Below are 21,556 nucleotides of genomic sequence, written 5' to 3' on the forward strand. Positions count from 1 at the left end.
GCTGGGAGCCATCACACAGGGCAGAAACTCAGGAGTTTTCCAGGTGGCTCAGCCTCTGGTGCTGACATTCTGTGTCATTAGGGTCTACAGAAGAAGGTGGAAGGATCCCAGGAACAAGACTGTTGGGGTTCATTTTCACCAGAACTGCCCTTTTGTCCACCAGACACCCACAGCTTCAGCTTTGTGAATGACACAGAAGGCCAAGTTTGGATCTGCTATATGAGAAGCTGTGTTATATAGCTCCCTTACTATATATGTCAAGTCCTTTTGTGCTGGAAGGCCAAACTAGTTTTTCTAAGCTGTCGTCTCTCTTGCTCTCCTCACATTATGCATGGAAATGAAATATCATGCAAAGCGCATCTGAATCTCAGTAGTCCACTGTCAGCTGCCTCGAGCCATTTATCCAGGCTGTAAATCAGCCAAGATATTGTTGCACACACACATACTATGCCTAAACAGAGCCAACCTATCTTCAGCAACATCTGTCAGATCAGGTACAGCACAACAAGAATACTTCCATGAACAAGAGAAGCAAGGCAGCACTTGAGCATGGGATGGAAAACTCTGCTGGACCTGATGTGGTTTTGTGAAACCCAAACAGGTCACGCCCAACTTTACTTTACTCTTACTGGGACCACTGGAAAGAATGATTTTGCTGGAACCATCTCCAATGCCTCCTGTTGGGTGCTCACCCAGAGCTAAGAAGCCTTGAAAACTTCAAGAGTACCTTTCCTACACCATATTTCTCAGTGGGTATCCCTCTGGGTTTCAAGAGGGTTTATGAGCAAAGGCATAGTCAGACTAGTCCTATGTGGTGCTGTGCCTGATTTAAGAAACATGCCACAAACATAAGGTAGAACAAAGTGCAATGCAGGACTTCCAGTGGCCTGCCAAAGTCAGCAGAAGACCACTGGGACTAAATGACACAAGCTACGGTAAAATCAAACCTCTTCCACACAGAGGCTATTCAAGAACCTGCCACGCCTCATCTCTTAGATACTTCTCACCCATGCCCATCAGAGCACCTGCACTCAGGGGAACATGCAGCTGACATTAAAATATTTATTTGTCAAAGATTATTCCAGTGATAAACGAATGCCAGTTGTTCTCTTCATCCAAACTCTTCTCTCCATGTGGAGGAAAAAAAAGACCTCATTTGAGAAACATAATGATACCATTTTCCTTTTATTTATGAGATTTTCAATATGGAATCCTGTCCAGCAAGTTTGTTAATAGCTTGGGTATTAAATCTTCAAGTTCTTAGTATTTCTCAGCTTGTTAAATAGAATATCATACCAACCACTGACACATATTTCCAGTGTCCACAGTCCTTAGCAGAACAATCAGATCAATTCATGTTTTAAGAATGACATTTAAAGAGAAACTATAAATGAAACCTACATAAAACTAAGAATGAAAAAACACACTCCTATTAAAGCCATTGTAATAACTTCTGTTCCTAACCAGTGAGCTGCACAGACATGAAATTATGAAGCTAATAAAATTCAATAAGTCCTAGCTAAAGCTCAGGAGTGATACAGAGGATGTGATCCAATAAAATAAAATCAACTCTAGGAATATACCTACAAAAAATCATGTCAAAACGAGACCTGGAGTTTTCCCATCAAATCACCTTGTTATGTGGCAGAATGAAGCTGGAACTCTCTCTACACTTTTGCAAAGAATGCGGTGGGGTAGATGATGCCATTTTTGCACAGAATTAATTTATGAAGAAAATTCTTGGTTCCAATGATGTCAAATTTATGTGAAAATCTTAATAAGCTGGTTGAATACTGTGTTTAGACACTGGGATAAGGGATGTTGTCCATGATTGCTCTTCAGACTATAGAGGTTCCTCAGCTTTATCCTCAAGCTTCCGGAAAGACTCAGAAGCTCAGTTCTGGAGCACGGGTCAGATCCATTTGCTTTCTACATTAGCTGTTATAAAATCTAAATACAAGGTTCAGAAATCCTTTCTATTTAACTCACAAATATATATAGCTATTTTACATATCTTTGAATATTTGAGTTCTTACACAGTTGGAGTATCCATGGAAAGAAAGTCACCACTGTGATAGCATCCAGTGTAAATACAACAAACTGTCTTTAAATGGGTAAGATTAGGTGCTGCAAGTAGCCTAGTCATAGCAGCAAGTTGCAACAGGGCTGGAGCTCAGAGCTACTGCTTCTGAGGACCCACAAGATGTGCAGACCCTGCATGAAGAGGCACTTTCCGAACACTGACTTACTATGTGGCATTTTAGGATCTCATCTATGCTATAGAAAACACCAGCCAGCAACCCACAAGGAACAAATCCAGGCTCCCTGGCAAAATTCAACTCTTTACTAGAGCTGTCTGGAAAAACAGCTTTTCCACATAGAACAATTTTAATGGCTTCAAATATGTACTGCTTGTGCACCGGAATGAAAGCAATTACCACGAAGTCTTTCAAGAGGTAGGAGAAGAAAGACTACCACAGACCAGCTAACACTCAGTCTAATGCAAGACCCTCAGAAAAGCAGAAGACCTCAGTTCCCTACTGACTTTGCAAGCATCTGCTTTATTCTCTTACAAGGGAAGTGTATGGATTTGCGATCACCTGTCCCCAGTCAAATATAAAGTACAAGTTTGAATGGATATTCTGTCAAAGTAGCTCTTGTTCTTCAGCCATGTCCTTTGTTTCCTTCACTTCCAAATTAATTCCAAAGTTATTCTCTTAGGAATAAAAGGAGTCTTGAATTGTGCTATTGATCTAAGCACCTCATTGTCTATGTTTCTGCATGCACAGGATGCTCAGAGGCAAGATTTATATCTGCCTTCACATAAAACTTAGTTATGGCAAATGTCAAAACTTATTGGTAATTCTGCTCCATGGTGCTGAAACAACATAACTCATCTCATTAACCACCTATCTCATGCACAGACAGAAACTGGTTAAAACTGTTCCCGCTATCCAAGGCTTCTAAGGTCACGCATTGCTTCATCATTCATTTTTTTTCTACCAAGGTTCTGAGGGCAGGGATGTTGGCACTGCAAACCAAAGTTCTTTGACTTGTGACAGTCTGGGTCAGGCAGGCTTACATCATCACACTCTACAGCCCTTTTACAAAACAGAGGGGCTCAGCATCACCAACAGAAACCATGCCATAGTTGGAATGATCCTCAGTTGTCTGAGCTGTGGATGCTCAGGCAGGCAGTCAAGGAAAATAGCCATAGCTGGGGATGAAGTGTTGGGTTTGGAAGGGAAGGAAGGAAGGTCTTTCTTTACTGCGTTTCCTTCAGACAGTGCTTTTCCAGGACAAGAGAGCTAAAAAAGGCCAGTTTCCTGTGGTTCATAACCCTACAGTAAATAGCAATCATCTGCTTCTGAAAGTGAAAGCAAAGCACTTTACAAAGTAAGCTTTGCTATTTTGTGTGTGTGCATGTGTGTATTTAACTACATACTATTCTAAAGTGGTTAAGAATAACCTTGTGGCTAAATGTTACCTTTAATCTTACTTTCCATTTCTAGCCGTTGTTGATTTTCCAGCCTACTGTCCTACGCAGCTTTGGTTTTCAACCACCATACTTTATTTACAGCATTGAGAAATCCTGTACCTTTTTTACCTTCTGACTTGGAGTACAAGAAACAGGAGCTGCACAGATTTGTGAGGAAAAGAAGCACACATGCCGTATATTCAGATTAGAAAGAGAGATTCAGGTTATAAGGATCCTGTTCTGCAGACTGTATACATACTCTGTGTACTATTAGATAGTTATCTGCATACATAGTCTCTCAGAAATGCAATTAGACTGTGTTATTAGCTAAGCTTATTTCTTGTTCTAGAGAGATAACGTAAGGTTTTACTGCACTTTACAACTGAAGATATGGAGACTACACACTGCTAGAGAAGATAGTAGCACTATTTTCCCACTCTTTTGTCCTTATCCTTCTACAAACATCTGCTGTACATGGAAAATGCAAAGTGAAGAGTTTGTACAGTGATATCTAATAATGATTTGGAGTATATTCTAATGCTTTTTACCTTGAAGAAAAAGAATATTCCAGTGGGAATACTCTCAGACTTTAAATTAAAAAAATTCTATACAAAATCCCCAAGGGGACATTCCATTTCCTGGAAAGTTTTAACCCTGGAAGAGTGAAAAGCTGGAAGGAGGCAAATAATTCAGCATAAAATCCCAGGGCAATGTTGGAGAAAGCAGCGGTCTTGGACTGCAAAAACAGAGAAGTATCAAAGTGGGGAGGTGATTTTACTGTGTACACAGGCTGGAGAGAGACTGGAACTCTGCGTGCTCTCTGTTGCCCATATTTTAAAAACAAGTTTTTCTTCGGGTGGAGCGGCTTGAGAACTGGGAAAAGAAAGCCATGCAGTGGGAGACTTTAAGAACACAATTTGTTGTTTTGTTTTGCAAAAGATGGTGGAAAGGTAGTGAGATTAGAGTAAGAAATATTTTGCCATAAGAAAATGCTTGGTGCCAAGGAGATCTTTAGTCTACTAAAAAGAGGCACAAGGAAATCCAGCCACTGGACTATGAAGACAAATTCAGCAGTGGCAGTGATTAACCACTGGAGCCAAGCAACCTGTGGAGATAGTGGCTTCTCTGCCCCTTAACATCTTGACTTTTTTTGGAAGATAAGTTTTAGCCCAATGTGAATTATGTTTTTTTCCAGCACAAGCAAGTGAGCTGCATACACGGGTAACGTAATTGCCTGTGATACAAGGTCACAGGAGATAATCTAATGGTCGCTCCTGGCACTGCACCCTATATGTTAAGGATAAGGATCTCCAAGCACTCTCAGACATGTGACAACAAGGAGATGCAGCCATTATCCACTGTTGCAGATAAAGGAAGTGAGCCACAGAGGATTAATTCTTCCATATCTAACTCAAGTCAGAGTCTTACTGATTTAAACTGTGCTGCTTTATGAGCATAAATCATGCTGAATTTGATTCAAAGACTCAAAGAACTTAATCCTTTGGAGATACTGAAAGCCCAGCAGTGGCTTTACGGTCAGTGACAGAGTTGCTCAGCATTGTCCAGATGAGGCTCAGTACTGCAGCTGAAAACAATTTGTAAAGCATTGTTCTCAGCACAGTTCCAGAAAGCAGTCCAAGAGTACAGCTCACACCCATCCATTCACTCGGCCAAACGCAGAAGATGCTCATCCTTCAGCTATGCCCACAGTAAGGCGCTGTCAAAATCTCATGCAACAGCATTCTCTTCCTTTTGGTTTCAGTAGCAGCAGCTAGAAAATACATTTTCTGCATATTGCATGTTTACTATTCCCAATGATCTTCAGTTTCTTAGGCCAAAATTCAGGAACTCTGCTTGTGGAGAAGGTGTTTCTTTGCAAATACCGAATGCCAAAGAAGGTGGACTTCTCTTTTGGTTATTGAACAATAAAGTCTCTGTTCTACTCCTTAATAACCCTCCTCAGCTAAAATGTTCAGGTTTCTAAACTGTTGAATAATTAAAGGAGCTGTTCATCCTTTCCAGCTATCAGTCATAAGCTTTGTTTCATAGAATCATGGAATGTTTTGGGTTGGAAGGGACCTTAAAGATCATCCAGTTCCGATCTCCTGCCATAGGGTCAGGCTCAGGCTGCCCACGGCCTCATCCAACCCGGCCTTGAGCGCCTCCAGGGATGGAGCACCACAGTTTCTCTGGGCAGCTTGTGCCAGGGCCTCACTGCCCTCTGAGTGAAAAATTTCTTCCTAACATCTAACCTAAACCTCTCTTCCCAGTTTCTGTTCTACTTCTGTGAAGAAGCAAAATTCATGCTATCTTCTAGAAATGTGGAGGATATCCTCTGATGTTTTGCCAGCAGGAGGATATTTTAATGATGTCATTGAGGATTTTCAGCTTAAAAGTAGAAAAATAAAAGGGTATTTCATCCCTGTTACATTTTGGAAGCAAACCTTGCCCCCAGAATCTTCTCCACTGGGGAAGCACATGTGGTTGTTTTGTTTCCCTAGGAGATGAGTATGCACTAAAGAATACAGATACATGCAGCAAATGCTTGGTAGTCAAACAACGGCCAATCAAACAAATCACACAGCACTTGCATGCAAAATGCTGCTCCCTGAGCAATTATGTAACTGTGGTTCATCTAGTCCTCATTAGGACTGTCCAACTCTAAACGCGTACTTATTTCACACTAAAGAGTTTTGTTGAAAGAGTCAACAATGGCTGAAAAGCAGCCATAACCCCTAGAGCCCAAGTAGTCACCTGCACCAGCACCACCAAGAGCATTCACTGAGGACTCCACCTCTGTCATCAAGGCACTGCCCTTTCTTCAAACTCCCAGTGCACTGGATTTAAGAAGTCAGGTTTATTGCAGTTCACAGAGCTATCCTGCTCAGAAATAATTCGCCCACGATGTGAGAGGAAGCACAAAAAGCCACGCTGCAGTTACAGAAATCTTAGCTAGAACAATGTACAGTCTTAATTACAGTAATGTGAGCTTTCGTGTTCCAAGAGGGATTATCTCAGAACGGCTTGGGGTCAGCTGACATTCATTCAGAGTGTCTTGTTTCCAGTTTCTCTTTTCAGAGCTCAGAGTTAAGTGAAGGAGGGCGTTATGGATGAGGCCTACAAAGGGCACAGTGTCTTATTTCAAAATAAAAGCACTGGCCACAGTATCTAAAATTATGGATGACACTGCTGTGATCCTTTGTTCAGCGGTAATTTCCTTGGCTTGCTGCACGAAAACGTGAGATTAACAGACTGCATCACAAACAATCCAGGTTATGAGCTCTTCAAAAGAGAAAATCATACACATATCTAATATTCTCATCAGCTTGGAAGCCTGACTCCTACAAAGGTAGAGGTGAAGATCCTTTGCATCAGGTTATGCAGACTTAACATAGAGGTTATACAAACAACAGCATTGACTGACATATTTCAAAGCTGTATATATCTGTTGGGAACAAGTACAGTCAAACCAAGATTGTATTATTCTTAGAGATAAATCTGTTCTTTCAGACAACACTCCTGCAAAGAGATAGATATCTCCTTGCTCCAGAAAGCAGTGTTTAATATTTCAGTAAAACTTTATCCTTGATAAAGTACCCTTGATCCTCTTAGCAGGTTTACTAACTGCCTAGCTGCCATCTCAGTGCTGCTTTGCATTTGAAGCCTTGGGAAAAGAACTGAGCCACCTCTAGCCTGCTCGTAAAGCACTGCAGATACACGCCTCATGGGAGGGTATGGAAGCCCATTTGTGGTTCCCTTTTGGCACCATCATGACCCAGCTTCGAATACATAATTTCAAGGGCCTGGTTGAGTTTCTTTATGCCTTTAAAATACAAGTTCTTCTGAGAATTTCTTCTACTATATAACTTCAGTATACACCACAGCACATTTCCTCTTTTAACAATTGATAGACAACAGTATTTGTGTTCTGGAGCTCCCTAAACTATGTATTTTTTTTAACTGCTAGTTCTCCTAGTTGCTCTGTGGTGCTTCTTGCTATTTCAGGCGTCTGGCGGATAGTCTGATATGCAGTTAGGAGTCCCCATCCCCAAGACCATCCTTTTAAAATTACGGATCAAATGACTGGTTTTTATATAAAAGTTTGCTTTCATGATTCTAAAATAAGAAAACAGACTGAAATATGTAATTTTCACTCCATCACAACTAAAAAAGATTTTACAAAAATATTTATCCATTTTCAATTTCTACTGCATTGTGGTTCAGATTCCTCTACCGTTCATTAAGTGTATGTGGAAAATAAGCCCCAACAAACCAGCACCAAAGGCTTTCAAAAATCTTAAAATGCTTAACTGGCTATTAAAATCATTTAGGAAAACGTTTAATGCCTTTTGAAATTAAAATACCATATGTCAAATAGACAGTTTCAACAGGAGAGATGGAAAAAGAGCCACCACACAGTCTACAGTTCCCCAATTAAGAGGTTATCCTGAAAGCTGAAAGATCTGGATCCATATTTCTCCAGATCCACTGCTAAGATAATTCCCTCACTTTTCTGAGTTATTTCTCAGATAAATCTTAAATCTGTGAATTCTCTTGAAATTGCTTATATCATTTTTGAGAGAAGAACAATCAACCTTTCTTTCACCCTGTTTCCCCAACCAAGAAAAATACACTCTGCACTGATACAAATTAAATAGCAAATCAATACACTTTCTTTTCCATTCTGATGCCTATAATAAACCTTTTAAATTTCACAAAAGCACGCATTTTTTCCAGTGTTCTCTCCTCAATCAGCCCTCCATTACTTTCTTACCTTCTTTCTGTCACTCTCCCCATTGCAAGTAATCAGGTCATCAGAATTGTCTCACTATAAGGACTCCCAGTAATCACTCCAAACATATTTCATCAAGACAAACTCCTTGTTCACATAAGGCTCAAAAATAATGCAGACAGAACCACATTGTCCTACCACCCATTATGTTGTATACCACTACTTCTTTGGAAGGCAAGAAGCATCCAGCATGCCAATGAATTGAGCTATTGATCCCTTTTGGAAGAACTTGTGCTGACTTGCGCAGTCTCAGATAAACCTTACACATTATACTTTTCATGTTTTTAAACCACTAAGAAGTTATTAATTTTTAATAAAACCTTCTGGTTCTTTCTGCAGCTCCAGGAGCTCATCCCTCAGAATTCTCTTTGTGGAGCTGACACCTTAATCAAGCCTGTCTTGTTTGATAAAACTGTGTCTCCCTAACCCCCACAACCCACTCAGATTCTTTGAGTTTGTATATATAAAAGTAAGTACATCATGGAATTCTTCCAAAAGTCAACTAATCTAAATGTACACAAACTGTAACAAAAACAAAAGTCATCTTATGCTGATGTGAGAGCCCCTGTTCATAAACCTAATTTCAGTAGCAAATCTCAAACAATCTTTGAGCAGTATTCCCTGCAGCTACCCACTCCAGAAACACACACACATCTGCAAAACAGAATTATAGCATAGAGGACAGCAATTCCACATCACAATAACCTTAGGTGCAATAGTTTAAACTACATTTAAGTTGGAAGATTGTAAGAGCCCCAATTGTTACAATACAGATGGAGCTCTGTACTAGACACCAGCATTAAGCTTTACATAATTGTATTAATACTTTCAACATGTACTTGAATAATTTTTTTTTTTTTTTAATAAAAAGATTGAAAAGTTTATTACAGTGAGGGTGGTGAGGCACTGGCACAGGTTGCCTACTGATGTGGTAGATGCCCTGTCCCTGGAGACTTCCAAGGCCTGGATCAGGCCCTGGGCAGCCTGATCTAGCTGTGGTGTCCCTGTTCATTTCAGGGGAGCTGGACTAGATGGCCTTCAGAAGTCCCTTCCAATTCTAAGGATTCTGTGATTCCATGATTCTATGAAAATCAGATGTCACAGATTTCCATGTTTTCTAAGGTACAAGTGCCTCTTTTTGCAAGATTACCAGTCCCAAATACAGACCTACAGTAACTGTGGAATTCAGTGTCTGCAGATACGAACCTATCATCCCTCTGCAGACAACAGTGGAAAGAGAACTTCCCCCTCCAAGTCTAGGGGAATACTGTGCCACACAAAGGAGTAGTAGTGAGGTGTAAACCCTGCTCCTGCTCCAGCACAGGGCTCATAGGGAAATGCCATTCTGTCTCTCGACCACGGAGATGCTGTGGGAATTCTGTGGCTCTGCTGCCATGCTGCCTTAAAACCTCACTTAGGAACCAAAATGATCTCCTTTCTCTGCTCATGGTTTCCCAAAATCATTCACTGTATATACAGCTTTCATTTTGAGCAGCCACAAAAGCCTGTAAAATTCTTGGTTACTCCATCTCTGATTCAGGTAGTTCATTTTATCAAAATCTGTTAACTTGTTGCCCAGAAAGATTTATTTGACTTGGGACATTATAGGAAAGATTTGAACAACTGAAAAAAAGTTCTAGACCATTGAAAAGAGATCCATTTGCAGATGAAAACGCCAATCAAAAAAGAGCAGCCACTGTTGCTGTTTGCTGCTATCTTGTTATCCAAGAGCAGCCATCCAACAAGGGGCTTTTGGAGAGGATAACATAAATCCCTTCTCTCTCTTCCTCTCTCTCTCTCTTTATTTAAAAAAAAAAAAAAATTACTGTTGTTCTTCCTCTAATTTGCAACAGTGCTCAACAAGCTATCTCTTATGAAAGAAATCACAAAAGACAGGTCCACTGAGACAGAACGTGAGGAGTGAGTATCAGTGACAACATTACAGATCTCATGGACCACATCAAAGCCACCCCAGTGCTCCCAACAAAGTGTCTGTCAACAAGTGGAAGAAGAGAGGCCAGCCCTGCAAGAGCCCTGTGGCACAAAGCACAGCAACTCAACACCATCTTCTGGGATTCTCTGAAAGGACACACCTGTGGTCAAATAGTATAAATTTCCATCTGATATTTTTGCCTTTCTGGATTTACTGAAGAGTAGTTATTTGCTAAATAAAATAATTGCAGATTACGTTAGAAGTTTCCTACGCTACCAGATATTTTGTTTGCTGCCTCATATTCTTTAAAAAAAAACAACAACACACACACCATATTCTCAATTCCTTGTTTGCCATGTTAGGAATTCCCCACTATGTTTAAATTGACAGCCATTCAGAAAATAGCCACGCTGGAAAACCTCAGCACTGTAAATTAGTCTCAAGTAGGTGTCCCACTGGGCCAGGATCAGCATGGAGACTTAATCTGTAACTAGCTTCCACACTCTTAAATTAAATCAAAAAGGCCTGAAAGCCATGTTCTCAAATAATTTATGTAATTTAATCACCTCCCTTGCACTGCTGAGATTTAGGAACATTTGCAGAGCTTTTTGGTTTTTAATTTATTGTTTCCTGCATGGTCACTTGAAAAAAATCCAGCTGTATATCATCACTCTGCAGATTTCAGAGAAAGTGAAAGAAACTATTTGGTTCACAATCAACATTCACCACAGGTACTGATTTACTTGCCACAGACTTCCAGTTTTGAATTATTCACAGCATTTCAATGGTAAGACAGTTGAGCTCCCAAACTCTTAATTAAGGTCACCAATCAAGATGCAAAAATTCAGCAGGAACTCAAATAGGTGCACGGGAAATTTTATGGTAAGTGAAACACATTTAGTAATTCAGAGACACTGCAAGCTTGACCTAATGGAAAGCTGAAGCTGTTACAGCTTGAAATAACTTTTCTTCATATAAAAGCGGCCACAGTCAAACTTATTTTTTCTCCATTTTGAAAGACTCCAAAAGTCAATCAGTACTCAAAGTGGTTGTAGCTAACTTTTTAATGTGCCTGCAGTTAAAAATGAAAGGTTTCATTCAAGTCAGGGACAGTCTAGTGCCGAAAGGACCGGTTAACTGCAGGTGGAAGTACCTTCAAATCATAGAATCACCGAATATTCCGAGTTGGAAGGGACCAACAAAGATCATGGAGTCCAACCCCTGGCTCCACGCAGCACCACTCAAAACCCAAACCCGATGTCTGAGAGCAGTGTCCAGATGCTCCTTGAACTCCAGCATTCGGGGCCATGCCCACTGCCCTGGGCAGCCTGTCCCATGCCCACCACCCTCTGTTGCAGAACCTTTCCCTAACCCCCAGCTGCCCCTCCCCTGACACAGCTCCATGCTGTTCCCTCAGGCCCTGTTGCTGTCACCAGAGTGCAGAGCCCTCATTAAGTTAATTCTTACTCTTGCTGCCTATTATTGGCTGCAAGATCTTCTATGTCTATTGGCCCTGAACAAAAAATGAAACTTCCAGCAGATTGAAAATACCCTTGGGTAATCAAGGCCTTGTGCACGTCTTTGCACAAATACTCAAACTCTCTTTCTGCCTAAAGCTTGGGAACATTCAGGAACCAGGAAACAGATTAGATGTTTAAATAATTTATTTTAAACAGCATCATTCTTAATATATTGTCCAAATAAATACTTCCATCTATATCACACCATCAAAGAATATCAAATATGAGGAATGTGGATCTCTGGCCAAGTCATGTTATTGCCTTGAGATTAACAGATTTCTTTAATATAATAAATATTTCAGAATGTGGAACTTGCTTAATAATCATCTCCTTAAAGAGTGGGGCTTTTTTAATCTATTGAATTAAACAGGACATTTCCAATAAAGTATGAGGCTCCACTCAGATGTCTTTAGGAAAGAGAGATTATATTGGCTTCCACGATCTGGCTAGCCATATATGCTTCCCAGTGCTAAATATCATTATCTTGGTAAAATTTTGACAGCAAGGATGTGGTCATCTACAAATTAATAACTGGAAGTGTCAAGCTAATTTAGTGAATTAACTCAAGCTAAAGCACAAACATATATAAAAGCCAAAGTTACGCCTTGTTACTTTGGCTAACAATATGATATTCAACACTCTTTATTTATTTTTAATTACCAAGAGTATATCTTGGAGATTTTATTCAATAAAAACTTAATGAGGAGATAAAAATGTTATATTAAATCAACTCCTCTACACCACCAAACATTTCACATTTTTTCCCCTGTACTGTGCTAAGGAGCAGTTCAGGCCATCTGTTAATGTAATTATCAGGCAGTTCATTACACCCCTTTTCAGATATGGTGCTTCCATTAAGAAAATACTTCTCACTTAGATGTTTCTTTCTTTGTCTTGTACTTTCATAGCTAGGGATTAGCAACTTCTAAAGGGACTGCAATAAGAAAGCCGTATAAAATGTGGCATAGCATGATGTCCTTGATTAGGCACTGTAAAAAGAGGAAATTAGGGATGAGAGTCACAGCTTGCTACTCTATATTAAATTAGATCTGTCTTTTTTGTGGTTAAGGTTCATGCAGGATGTGCAGTTATCTAATACAGCCTTATCCTGGCAGAAGAACAATTAGAATGCAAAACATAACTTAAAACAGCCTCTGGCAATACTTTTTCTGTTGGTTGTGACATCTTCAGCAGACTTCAAACAGCACTCATCAGATTGTATCCTATCTTGAAATTCCAAACTCATATTCTGAAACTCAATGCAGCTTTTAAAATGCTTAATGATGTGAAAATTGAATATTGTGTGACTGAAGAAAACAAGTAGAAAAGGGCTTTGATCCTACACATGCATGTACAGAAACAAACAAAAAAATTAATGTTATATTTAAGTACAGCATTCTAAAAGTGATCTCTGTTCTGTGGTGAACAAAAAGCAGACTAAAAGGTCAACTAATAGGTAAATAATATGCTCAAGGTATGTGTCACTCAGGCACACTGACAATGATAATGAATCTTGCATGCCTCCCTTCTTTTATGTGGTGTGGTTTTAGTGGAGATTATGAAATTTTGTCAGTTTTATCCTACTAACAATAATCATAATCCTTTTTTTCCAGTTTGAAGAACTTCCTGATGAGAGACCTTGCTGCAGAGTATAGCACAAAGTCAAGTCATATACAGATTAAGATACTTCTCTTCCTACACTCTTCCACTCTAGGCTATTTTTTATCTAGACATATCCTTAAAAAGCCTTCTCTTTCACTGATGATAGTTCAGGTACTTCAACAGCGACCTGAACTGCAACTTGGAGGAAACAACCTCTGCCTCTGAAAGTTTCAAATTGCCTCCTTCTGGAAGTTAGCTAACTGGATCAGAAAATATCACTATTTTTGACTTCTTATGTTCTTTTCCTGCAGTTATCCACTGTCAGAAACAGAGTGCTGTCCTTGACAGATGCTTGTCTGTTTCTGGATCTTCAGTGTGCAGTCTGTACTTGTACACCAGGAGTAGATTCCTAATGTACCAGTCTACTGCAAGGAGGAAGGAGTTCAACTCCTGCTGCCTTTCCTGTGGTATAAGAAATATCCTTTTATATCACCATTCTTAAACTGTAGAGTTGGCAGCAATTAGAATTATAGACTCATGAATCACTAGGGTTGGAAAAGACCTCCAAGATCATCCAGTCCAAACTTCCACCTATCACCAATATTTCCCCACTAAACCATGCCCCTTAGTGCAACATCTAAACATTTCTTGAACATTTCCAGGGACAGAGACTCCACCACCTCCCTGGGCAACCTGTTCCAGTGCCTGAGCACTCTTTTGGAGAATAAATTTTTTCCTAATATCCAACTTGAACCACCCCCGGCACAACTTAAGGACATTCCCCCTTGTCCTATCGCTAGTTACGCAAGAAAAGAGGCCAAACCCCACCTCACCACAACCTCCTTTCAGAAATTGTAGAGAGCGATAAGGTCTCCCCCGAGCTTCCCCTTCTCCAGACTGGACAATCCCAGCTCCCCATAAGACTTGTGCTCCAGACCCCTCACAGCTTTGTTTCTGTTCTCTGGACATGCTCCAGGGCCTCGATGTCCTTCTTGTAGTAAGGGGCCCAAAACCAAACACAGTAGTGCTTGGTTACACTAGACGTGCAGCCTCATCAGAACTGAGTACAGGGAGACAGTCACCTCCCTGGTCCTTCTGGACCTGGCACACTGATGTCTCATGTTCAGCTCAGCATCAACCAACACCTCCAAGTTCAAAACCCCTGTTGTTTTCTTCCTCCCCAGTTCTGCCTCTGTTATAATAAATTTTCTTGCAATGTTATTTTCAATAAAGAAAATAATAATACCCTTAAAAGAGAACATGATATCATGCAATAAGCAGAATGGAGTGTGGAATCTTTATTCATTTCAACACTACCCATTTAACAAGCAACACTGAAAAGCCAGCTAAACACTTTCAGAAATGACATATTTACCCTTCAGTTTGAGGTCCACATTGTGCCGCAGCCAAGGATATACACCATAGTTTGACATGTCTTCGGGAATAGGGTTGTTATATATCCAGCCATCACATGCAAATCGATAAAAGTTGTCACAAGGATCTACAGATTGATTTATCTTGCTTAAGACGGCAGCAGCTGTGAAAAAGGATACCACATAAATGTTACGGAACTTCTTTACCTAAACTGAGAATTATATGAAACCAAAGTCCAGAAATGATGATTAACCAGTTTCTGCAATGTGATTCTGTCCCCACTCACAGCAAACTCTAGCTATTCTAGGACTGATGAGTGTCCTGATCTCTGCACTTTCTGAAACAGCAGCAAGAATAACACCCAGCTTCTCTAGCATCTAACAACACTTACATAAGAGACAGAAAAAGACAAAATATCTATTCAATGAATGCTCAAATGTTTTAAGAACAATGACCACTGAACCTACAGGAAAGTGACCTTCTGGGGCCAGACACCTGAATACAGACTCTCCACTGTTGCCATGATGGAATTATGTGCCTGAGGAATACAGCAGTGATATGTATCAAACAAATTAGCTTACCAAAAATTATGCACTGTTTATCTTTAGCTCAGTAGCTGCAAAACACATCAAGTTCTGATTTGCCATTCAGTGGGAGACATACATGTAGTATTTTCAGCTCGTTTCTGTGACTACCTCCCCAACAGTTGCTATTGCAGGTGAGACTCATTAGAAAGATATCAGCCTGACAAGCTTGATAAAAAAAACTTCTCTGTGTGTAAACAAATGATCACACGTTACAGAGATTATGGCATAAACCTATGTGGGTAAAGTAACAGAGAATATGAAGATACTTGACATTTTCTGCCTAGATAGCCAAGTGTTTTGAGGCTTATCTAAATAAATTAATTAAATAGAAAAATTGATTAAATTTCCTATCAGAACATCTGATTATTTTCACAGACTTTACAGTACTATTTCTAGCATTCACTATTTTTAGAGTACTTCCTATAATATTTCCATGTCTCAACTGTAGTTCCACCTCTCATCTCAAGAAACTCTGAGACTGACTGCACTAAATAACTTTTAGTCTGCTATGTATATAGTCTATGTATGTAGCCCCACAGAATTTTGTCAGGATTTCAAATACAAGTGTTGTTTTAATGTGGTTCAGAATGGAAATAAATATTCTTAGAAGTTCACACAATATCCACTTTGTTTCAAATGAAATGAATCCAGGGCCAGGTTTCCAGATGTGGAAACAATTGTTTGATCTTTGCTCTCGTTGCATTCAGTGAAAGACTTTCATCGATTTAGAGGGAGTAAAGCTGTCAAAATGACAAGAACAAAATGAGACTTAGGTCCTACCAAACCTGATCTCTTTAGCTCACATTTCATATTGACAGATGTCCCAGCTCCAGGAGGTTTACAACATGCGTACCTGTGTGGGAAAGAGCCTACTGATGTAGAAGTAGTTTCAGATTTTGAGCCATAGTTCCTATACTGCAGTCACGCGCATGACTATGTAAGACCTGACCCTAGAGCATTTCTGTGCAGAATTCACTTGAATATTTTCTGATTACCAGGAAGGAACAAAAAAAAAGTTGAGACACCCAGTGTTTGGTTCCTCTAATAAAAAATAGAAACAAACCCAACAGGAAACTTCAGTTAACCTGGATAGAATAGAACTAAAGCAATTAAAAGTTGAGTTGCAGAAAATATACATATCTGCAGTAATTTAGACAAATACCTTTTTTAAAAAGTTCTTATTTTTTTTAACCACCATTATTAATTAAACATCTTGAGTGAAAAGAAATATGGAAAAAACAATATAAACATCTCATTAACATACTGTGATCGTGATATAATAGATAGGAGACAACTTTTGCTTACCAGCTTCGATGCATTCTGCAGTCAAACAGTACTGTTGCTTTGGATGAAACTTTATAAGACCTTGGCTAACTGCAAAATAGAAAACCACAATGAGATCATTTGTCATGGATTTTGACCATTTGAGCCAAATATTGTATACTTGATTATTCAAATATCAGTGCAAGCTCTGGCCCTAATGCATCTCCAGCCACAATGATTTAGAATGCTTATAACATACAATAGGTAAATACTACGTCTCCTAAAAAATATATAGGTTGTTCCCAAACTAATGCCTTTTATTTATTTCCATGGGAATGACAACAGATACAAAAAGCACAATAACATTATTTGAGAAAGCAAATTGTCAAACACCAAACACTATTTTTCATCATAGTCACCACCATTAGCTATGCACTTTTGCCAGTGATGAACAAGAGCTTGCATGCCACGCTCACAAAAGTCTGCGTGGCCCTCTGGAATGTGGCTTGCCTTTCACATTGCTGCCACCACTGCTGAAACACACAACCCACCTCTCACTGTGCTCACATCCACTGTTTGGTCTCCAGAAACATTCAGTGAGCATTGATGAATGTCAATGAGTTCTACTTTCAATGACACTCCTTTGCTTCATCTGCACTTCCATGTCAGATGCCATTGTGTCAGACTGGCTCTCAGCTGCCATCTGTCACATGGCAACAAAATTTGATAGAATATTGATGGGAAGGTTCAACCTCTACTGCCATACCACAAACATCCGCCTCGGACACGTGGGCCAACATAATAAAATAGGAAGATTTATTTTTGGAGCTGCCCTCATTTTTCCCCTCTTGTGCCTGATTCCTCAACTTCATCTGTCTTTGCTCTCAGGCAGCATGGAATAAGGGTTGTCGGTGTGATGTGGTCCATTTGCACAGTGCCTGGAGTAACAGCACTTCAGCCTTACACAGGGGGCAGTGAGCACCACCACTGCACAAGCAATCCATCCCCATTGCTGTTCTCCGAACATGGAGCTACCTAGCCATCTTCTGCAGGGATTTCCCTGCTGCAGCTCTTCCTGCAGCAGCGCTGCACCAACTGCCCCCACTGGCATCTTTGGTGTCCCCTCACTATTGTTTGGAATAAGCGAAATTGGCAATGTCTGCAGCAAAAACCCTGGTTTATAAGCCAGAGAGCAGCATCTGCATGAGCCGTCCTCTTAAGGTATTGGAAGTTTATTCACTCCCAAAAACCTCACTGACAAGAGCTATGGAATACTCAGTTAATTTTGGTCCTCTTTCAAAAATGTGCATTTTCACAGCCACTGAAATGTAAACACGATTGCTTATTTGAGACACTCTTGTCAGGCAGCAAATATGCAGATAATTGATACTTGGGATGAAGATGAGAAAGAGTCCCAAGGGACAGATGAAATAAGACTCAGTAGATGTGCTCAGTAGACATAAAGAAATACCTCGCTATCTCCATTTTTTTTTTTTAATAACTCAATCCATAGCAAGAACAAAAACAGAACCAAAAGCAAAAGGGTATGGCAAGTATTTCATGGTATTATAGCTTTGACAGTGCTGATGATTATAAAGTTCTCTTGTAGTTCAAAAAGAACAGGAAGATGAGAGAAGGTAGATCAGCACAGGAAAATTTTACTGTTAAAAAAATCCCTGAAGGGGGTCTTCATAGCTTAGTCACTTCTTAGTGACTACCAAATACTGCAATAAACCAGTGAAAAACAACGTCTCAAAAACTACTTCTAGGCAATTTGGCAATTAGCTAAGAAAAGAAAGCCAAGAAAAGCACTAGATTTTGAAACAAACAAAGACTGTAATCGGAATACTGAGGAACAGGAGAAAACAAAGAGTAGGTCTCCAGAAGACAATTTTGAGCCATGTAAACTACAAATAATGGATAATGTGGCTATTACTGAATAGTTTTTGAAAAGCATCACACTCTACCCAATTCATGGAGTCTTGCTTTTTCCCTCTTTAAAGTTAACCTTTTAGAACTCACCCAGGTCTGGAAGGTTTGCTAGATTTTTTCTTAAAAAGTAGAAAAAAGAGGGAAATTCCCTGCCACCCTTTGCACTTGGTGAGAATCACAGAATCATACAATCACAGAATGGCCTGAGTTGAAAAGGACCATGATGATCACCTACTTTCAACCCCCCTGCTGTGTGCAGGGTTGCCAGCCACTAGACCAGGCTGCCTAGAGCCACATCAAGCCTGGAGAAATGAGGGAGAATGAGAAAGTGTCAGTAAAGATAAATCATTAAAAGCAGCCCTCACAGTTCTGATACTACAGACATCCAGAAAAGAGGAGGGGACTATGAGGGGATTTGGCCTGTCTTTCAGTGCCAGTGGTACAAGCAAGTAATGCCAAATAAAAACATATGGTTCTTCCAGATCCTTCTGGGAGTTGTAGGACTTGTAAGGAGAACAAGCAAAAGAAGTAGGAGAAGATGATGTTCTGCTTCTCAGATTTAAAAAAATGTTGGGCAATTGTTTCAGGTTCACCAGAAACAACGAGTTACATGAATTAAATGAAAACTAAAGAAAAAAAGTCATTGTCAGATGCCTGAAATGTTTCAGACGACCACAAACAGTGGTTTCCTTTTCTGCTTGACAAAGCTAAAAAAGAGTTAAACACAAACTTACAAGCAAAACAGTGTCAAAATGAAACACTGGAGCATTTCATTGAAAAAATGTTAAAACAGTTTAATTATTTTCCATTGCCCTTTTGGTTGAAATCTTCTGACAATTTCCAAAAAATTCTAAAAACATTTTGGTTGACACAAGGCCAACATTTCTATTTCCTTAGACATTAGCCCAATGAAAATTTTGATACCGAATCCCTGATTACGGAAAGTTCTTAACACACTTACAAAATGCTCTATGAGAATTATTATATTTGCTTAAATTTTCATGTCTGAACCATGGATAAAGGACATATCACTGATAATCCACTGTAGTAAACTTCTGTTACTTTGTACAAGTAATAAGTAAACAAACAAATTAATACTGAAAAAAGAACAAGGTTTTGCCATTACTTCCTGGTGTTTGATATCATATTATTTAAGTGAAAAACATTATTTTTCATGTAAAACCAATAGTTTGTGTTACCAAGGTGAGGATCCAATCCTGATTGTATATCCCTTTGTAAAGGCTTTTACTGAATTTTATTGAATTGAGTGGGATTCTTCACATACACGATAGTTACTTTTGTGCAAGTGTTTGTGGAATTGATTCCACAACAGAACACTATCTGAGTGAGAGACTGCTGCTTCCAATATTTGCTAGAAAACCTAACACCATTTCCTCTGTTGTGACTATGAATGAAGAGTACCTTTCAAACAACATCATAAATGATGGGAGGGAAGCAAAAAAACTTTTCATAGAAACCGAGTTTCCTCAGGTCCAGGGAAATTGGTCTGAAGAAATGAAAGGATTGTCAGAATTATTCCATAAGAGGATCGGTATCCACAAGGTTTTTTACAGAGTACTGCTTTCTATTCACTGTCCGGTGGTTTCTGAGTGCATTTATAGCCATAGGTATATCCTTCCAACATTCTATATTCCAACAAAACCAACCTACAAATGATTTCAAATCCCAGAGATAAAATAATAATGCCTTCTCTATTTTGTCAAGTAACAGCTAATAAATCCGATCAAAATATTTTAGCTTCTTCCTAGATGCACCTCATGATTTTTGCAAAGACGGCTTTGCGATTCATCGTAGAAAAAAACAGAAACATCTAAAAAATGTGCAAGCATATGAATTACTGAAGTTTTCTGCAAGAATTTTAGCCAATCAATAAGGAAAACCAAATGAACGATTACCCAACAGATTCCATAAAATGTGTGTGCTACAAATTGATTTTCAGGAAACAGAATTTTAGTCCACGTTGGTCACAAACTGCCAGTTTGTAATTGGCATTACCAATATTCATAACCTTACCCTTTTCTTCCCGTTCTGTGCAAGAATCCCATTCTAGCTAGAACACATTCAGCCAAGTATTCATATTTAAACTCAGCTTTCAATAGTTACACAAGCTCACGTTACAGCTTCTAGCTCTAACATTCCCCACAAAAAAAAAAAAAAAAAAAAACTCTCTGTGCTGACACACTTCAGGGTAAAAATAAAATGGGGAGAAAGAAAAGACCAGGATTGTCACTACAATACAGTGCACGGCACAAACACTCACATGGAGCGGGCGTGCTCGGGAGGGTTACTCTCACACCAGCCTGGACCTTCTCACTTACCCAAGAAAAGTGCAGTGCCAAGTGCAACGGTGCCAGCCACGAACACACCGAGGGCGATCCGCGTGGCTCTGTTGGCTGCTCTCCTGCTCGCTGGTACCGTCTCCCCTTCCATCGGGATGGGCTGGGATGTGCTCGCTCTTGAAGAAGTCTGGTTTTGCTCTGCTGCCGTTGTATCAGGAGCTCAACTACTTGCAAGCTGCATCCCTCAGCTCTCCTTCTCTCTTCTATTTACAACTTCAGGTTTCTGTCGTGAACCATTTCCTAGGCACTTCCTGCACTCTCCCTCTCAAAGCAAAACCATGCAGTCGTAAAATTGTAGCTGTCTTCTGTGCTTCCCTCTGACCAGGACTAGGCAAGGCAAGCAGTGACCACTCTACTTACAGCTCCTGCTGCCTGTGAAGTCTCTACGAGCCAATCGCTCAGCAGTCCCCTTTATCAAGAGTTCAGAGCACAAGGATTTCACAATGTTGCCGAACAGATGTTTCAGCTACTCTAACATATAACCGTAGAGCCTTCACAATTAAAGCAGGATTTCTGACAACTTTTACAAACACAAGACTGATTGAAGGTTTTTGTTTTCCTTTGTGCTTATTTAAAAGGCAGTTTGCTGACTAAAGTTCTCTTGTCCTAAACCACTCTTGCTGCATTGTGTGGCTTCACCAGAAGTGATATTCACCCAGTGGATGAATCCCTTTTTAAAGCTTCCTAAGAACTCTTAGAATATCGTGTAGCATTG

At 39.8% G+C, this 21,556-nt stretch overlaps 1 protein-coding gene across 1 annotated transcript in view; it reads right to left on the minus strand.

Moving 5' to 3' along the window:
* Window positions 1-21,334, minus strand: part of PHEX (phosphate regulating endopeptidase homolog X-linked) — a 96,725-nt gene extending 75,391 nt beyond the window's left edge. The window contains exons 1-3 of the mRNA XM_021408898.1: window positions 20,821-21,334; window positions 16,592-16,660; window positions 14,701-14,862 (exon numbers count right to left, since the gene is read on the minus strand). Of these exons, the coding sequence (XP_021264573.1) occupies window positions 14,701-14,862; window positions 16,592-16,660; window positions 20,821-20,932 (343 nt within the window). The 5' untranslated portion in view covers window positions 20,933-21,334. The remainder of the gene's footprint in view (window positions 1-14,700; window positions 14,863-16,591; window positions 16,661-20,820) is intronic.

This window comes from Numida meleagris, chromosome 1 (assembly GCF_002078875.1).
Source record: "Numida meleagris isolate 19003 breed g44 Domestic line chromosome 1, NumMel1.0, whole genome shotgun sequence".
Lineage (NCBI taxonomy): Eukaryota > Metazoa > Chordata > Aves > Galliformes > Numididae > Numida > Numida meleagris.